Below are 5,599 nucleotides of genomic sequence, written 5' to 3' on the forward strand. Positions count from 1 at the left end.
GCCCTCATTTGGAGTGCATAGCATATTTATTTTGTAGCTGGTATTTAGCAACAATGCAAACTTATTTACATCCAAACACACACACATTAGTATACGTATGGGCAGAAGCATTTTGGAGGATAAACGGAGGCTGCTTGCGTTGACACGTGTCAAAACTTCCGCTGCGATTGTAAAGTGTCACAGGAAATGCGCGTTTTGGGGCGGTAGAGCACACTCACACACACGCTAACGCATTTTGAATATGGAAGCTACAACAACACTGCCTAAAAACATTAAATAAGCAAATATTCATGGTAAGGGACCTCGAAAATGGGGTAAAATCATAACATCGAAAATCAGTCTGCAAGTTGTTTATGGCGCTGTTGGCTGAAAGTTTTGTTTATTACTACTGTAAATATGTATGTAGTGTTTCCCATCTAGAAAAAATTTTCTACCACTTATTGTTTTTAATTTTATTTAAAATTGCTCTCTCAACTTTTGATTTAGTAGTGTTAAGCCTTGCTTTCCAATGTTAAATATTATAATTATTTTTCGCAACTACTGCTCTACTATTTAAAACGATATATTTAAGTTTTCAGTATTTTTTCGGTATATTTGTAGATTGTATGTATATGATGTATCGTTGCGGCTTTCCAATGATTTACTGTGTCACATTCGTTATGATTTACAGCTCGGAATTTAGGCTGCCAACAGCTTTATTTTGTAGGCAAACTTTAACTCATATACATATGTACATATGTATGTATGTATATGCGCATGTATGTTTATTTCATATTATTGGTTGAAAATAATGCAAAATTAATATTTAAATCTTAGTATATACATTTTTCTTTTGGTTTTTTGATATAGATATGAAAATTTGAGCAAATTGTGATTGAAAGTTTTTTTTATTAAAAAATAAAAATGGCAAACAAAACAAGAACGTTAAGTTCGGTTACACCGATGCTATAATACCCTGAACAGGTGCAGTTCTCAGAGCATTAAAGAGTGTAAATGTCAAAAAGGATCAGTTTATATGGCGGCTATATTCTTTATGTCTCGGATCTAAAGATAATAAACTTTCAAAAAGATACCTTGTCAAATAAAAAATATTTCCGTAAAAGATCTTGATTTTTGATCGGTCAATTTGTATGACAGTTATATGCTATAATCGTCCGATCTGCCTAATTTCTGTAGAGATTATAATACTATTTTATACAATAATCTGCGCCAAATTTCGTAAACTTATATTGTCGAATAGAAAAGTTTTCTATACAAAAACTTGATTTTGATCGTTCAGTTTGTATGGCAGCTATATGCCATAGTTAACCAATATCGACAATTAAGACAAATTAGCAGCTTCTTGGGGTAAATGGAATGTGTGCAAAGTTTCAGACCAAAATCTTAAAAACTGAGGGACTACTTCGTGTATATAAAGATGGACCGACCTGACAAGTCACAAAGGCCACCACTTTTTCTTCTGGATGTTAGAAACTTAATATTAATATTCCCTATTCAGGACATACAAATACTGGAGTTACTTACATTATATCGTGTTTACGTGTAGAGCGAGTATTTCAAATGTATTTTTTTAAGTGCTGTATTCCAAATTGTAGTTGGAAAAATAATGTGAAAATAACTACTTTGAGATCTACATTTAATATTAAATTCGTTATCAAAATAAAGTATTCTTAGTAGGAAAATAAGTAAATTTATGAATTCACCTAAGTGTGCGTGTGAGGTACGATTTTTTTTTAAATTTTCTCAATCTTTGCTACTGACAGCTCTATTAACGAAATAGTTTCATACTTCCTGCTTGCTGTACTCTATTTCAACAGAAGCATGCGCCGATTCTATTACAATTTTTAACGCAAACGTTTTCAATAGGCCTTGAATGTACACCATTATCTACAAGGAAAATGAATCGTGCTCTCATCAGGTACCTAACACTTTGTAAAAATTTGACAAATGAAAATTTAAGTAGTGAATAGTTCCACTACAGGTATTTTGTTGAAACTGACGCACACAGACGCTGAAATAAATTTTGCCTTACTGACTTTTTGCTATCTGCGCTGACGCTACATATAGTAGTTTGCACGGCCTACACCACGCCACAAACCCGAAAGGCTTAAATCTCTGCGGATATATCCGCAAAAATCAATGCTTACGCCTACAACGGCGCCGCCCAAAAATTAGTTAAACCGATTAGCGAACAAACATCAAAAGGCAAACAAGTTAAAACAAAATAAAACAACGCAAAGCTATAAGCGAATAAAGTCAAGTCAAAATTGCAATGCCATACGGACATTAATGCCTGCTGTATACAGGTGAAAACACAACGCCCCCAACATATGTATTTTACATAAATACAGTTACTATTTTAATGCGCATATTGGTTAACAGCGACTTACCGGTATGCGTCCGCTTGTGTATCTTGAGATTCTCGCTGCGTGCGAACACCTTGCCACAACCGGGATGAGGGCAGGCAAACGGTTTCTCGCCGGTGTGCACGCGTATATGATTGACCAACTTGTATTTGGCTTTGAAAGGGCGACCGTTGCGCGAACAACCGATCCAGTAGCAGGCATGCGTTGTGCACTCAGGTCCGCCGACATGTTCCACCGTTAGATGGGTGACAATATCGTGCATGGTGTGAAAGATCTTATTGCATGTCTTGCGGCCATTCGGACCGCCCGGTTGATCCGGATCTACCCAAAGGCATTGCATCTCTTGCTTAATGGCAGACGCTGCCGACGGCTGGTGGCGCATATAGCGTAGAAAAGCGCCCGCACCAGCCGGATGCATGGACATGGCGGGATGTTGATGATGATGTACCGACGGAAAATTTGTATGATGTTGTGCGTGATGGGCATACGGATGCGCATAGTCGGCCATGCCCATGCGCATCTGATGTTGATGATGATGCGCGGCCGCGGCATGATGATGGGCCGCCGCATGGAAGGGGTGATTGCCAAAGGATGTGGTCAAATCGGGATGCTGGGCATGTGTGGCGGGAAATGAGGGGAATAGCATTGAGTCGGCCGTTGCAGCGGTGGTGGCGGCACTTTGTCCGACCAGTTGCGTTGTTGCCGCACCGGACATGTAATCGTTGTCTGTGCGGCGGCCAAGCAGAAAATCACGTGATGAATACGCCGAACCGAGTTGCGTATTGAAGTGGCTGTAGCCGCTGTTCTGATAGGCGGCAGCACTGGCGGCTGACGCGCTTACGGGTGAGGACATGTCGCTGACGCTGGTGCCCAGCGACATTGCTGAGGACATCAGACCGCTGGTGTCCAATTGTTGTGCCTGTTGTTGTTGTGATTGCTGCTGTTGCGCTTGTTGTTGCTGCTGCTGTTGCACTTGTTGTTGTTGCTGCTGTTGTTGCTGTGCATGTTGTTGTTGCGCGCTGCCACCCAGTAAATCCGATTGATTGGTCGGTGTAGTCGGTGACATACGCAGCCCATAAGAAGCCAGATGGTGCTGAGAGGGCGTGGGATCGATGAAAGCGTTCATCATCATTTTGATGGCTCAAAAAGTTTTGCAAATGAAACGCGAAAGTTCGATTTGTAAATGCGTCACTGTTTTTGGACGCTTTACGTAGAATATAGATGTAAGAAAAACAAGTGCTACTCAAACTGTTGTGAGTTGATTTGAAACAGTTCGCTGAGCTTGATTATGTTTAGTTTATTTAATATTTCAATCACTTTGTTTGTGCATAAATTATTAAATACAAAAACACTTAAAACATCAAGTGACTGTTTTTTATTTTATTTATTTCAATTTGTGTTTGCTTTTTTTTATATTTTTCAAGCATAAATTTTGTTCACATTTTTTCACTGAAAATCACTGCGTTCGTTTACCGTCGCATTTCTTATGTTTTCTCTTTTATCGAATATACAACTCTTCACATCGATTTCTTAATATTTCAGTATTGTTGAATAATTTTTGTAATATTTTTCAAAACAAATTCTCACTTTATTAAAATAAAATAATAATCCCGTCCGCGACACCGTCATAAACAGCGCTCCGTATTACCAGCCGCTGATCCGTCTATTGGCTGTGCGCACGAATAACTTCTAACTGCGTTTGCGTTCGTTTCCGTTAGTGATCTGTACAATTGGGAATTGCCTATGCCACTGCATACAGTTGCTGGCATGCGGCCGACCGTACCTTTCCGAGTGGTATCGTGTCGTGTGTGTTGTCGTCGTGGTCGACGCTGTGCGAATGCGGGGTGCACAGTGGTTGGTTCGACTCCTTCGGCATACGTGCATGCGCTGGCTATCAAGCAGGCACACAACAACAAAAACACAAAATAAAAACAATACTGCATGCCTAGTACTACGCCTATGTTTGTTTGTATGCTATCGAAGACCGACGGCTCAGACTGGCTGGTGGCTGTCTGCCTGTGAAGTGACTCGAGCGCAGTTGTAGTGGTGCTCTGCATGTGTGCAACAGCAAGAGCTCACATGCCACATGCCGTGGCTTTTGTTGCACGCACGCAGCCAAAAGCAGCGCCCAAAATCTATGAGGTGAATATAGGTGATATGAGAAGGCAATAGCTAATGAGTCGCACCAACCTACCCAAATTGGCACCAATGTGAGGAGCACAGCTAGCTGGGAGTGTGGTGTATAAGCAAGTTATTGAGGTGAATTTCAAAAGTGGAAAGACTGGTTTCTCAGTTGTCATGCAACGTACGGTAGAGGAAAAGAGCTGGCGTATAACTCAAAATGGCCGTTATTCGGCATTAAACGCATGAGCTAAAACGAGGCCAAACAGGGCTTTGCTAAATTCCAATGGGAATAATGGGACACAGGCGTGTAAGTGAAACAGCCGTTTTTATAAAATCGTACAACAACAACTTTGATCTAAGTAAGGCAGCGCGCATTCGTGTAACTGCACAAGCATATTTCACGAATTTTCGCTCCCAGTCACACCCATAGTGGTGGCTGCGGAGCTGCAAACAGCAATGGTGGTTAACAAAAGCAGAGAAATAAAAGATGAAACGTCCGCCCACTAAACACAAGCGCTTTAAGCTTGGTTGTGAGCACACAGAAAATTGGAATGAAAAGCTTGTAACTCTTTGCGTGGGCGTGTGCACGTTGTAAATTGTTCATTTTTACCACTTTTCTTTGACTTCTTTGCGAGACAGCTCAAACAGCTTGTGCGCCCAGTAGCCGCACGCGTGGGCGTGTTTACGCATGCCACCTATGTAAGCATATATATTTATGGTGCAAGCTCTTGGCGTTCAGTACCCTGTGCCCCATTTATGACGCTGCAGCAGCAATTAGCAACGCTCTGATTGGTCAATGTTGCAACGCGCACATGAATATGAAGTCAGCTTTGCAAAGCGTTGCTATGCGTTCACGCGGTTAATGTTTGTACAAATAATATGTCATAACAGCGTGGTGATATATGGAAACAAGCATTCAAAACAAAGGAAAACATGCACACTTATACATTTTCCAATTTACAAAGCTTAGCTATATTGCACACTATGAAAACAATCATCAACTCTAATCAAGCCTCTTTGTTGTAAACAGCTACACACATAGTTACATGCATACGTATGTACGTATATTTGTACAAACAACTAATGCATTACAATTCCCATATGCGTGT

General features: G+C 40.6%; 1 protein-coding gene across 1 annotated transcript; it reads right to left on the minus strand.

Annotated features, from left to right (window-relative positions):
• Positions 1-991: 991 nt before the first annotated feature.
• Positions 992-4,390, minus strand: LOC125776455 (pair-rule protein odd-paired-like). The gene has a single exon (XM_049448388.1). It carries the CDS (start codon positions 3,496-3,498, stop codon positions 2,338-2,340), a length of 1,161 nt encoding a protein of 386 aa, XP_049304345.1. The 5' UTR covers positions 3,499-4,390; the 3' UTR covers positions 992-2,337.
• Between the last annotated feature and the right edge of the window lie 1,209 nt (positions 4,391-5,599).

Source organism: Bactrocera dorsalis, chromosome 2, assembly GCF_023373825.1.
Source record: "Bactrocera dorsalis isolate Fly_Bdor chromosome 2, ASM2337382v1, whole genome shotgun sequence".
NCBI classification, from domain to species: domain Eukaryota; kingdom Metazoa; phylum Arthropoda; class Insecta; order Diptera; family Tephritidae; genus Bactrocera; species Bactrocera dorsalis.

What these genes read in the sequence shown, in the direction of transcription:
- LOC125776455 (XM_049448388.1), bottom strand. Translation starts at nt 3,498, where the DNA reads ATGATGATGAACGCTTTCATCGATCCCACGCCCTCTCAGCACCATCTG.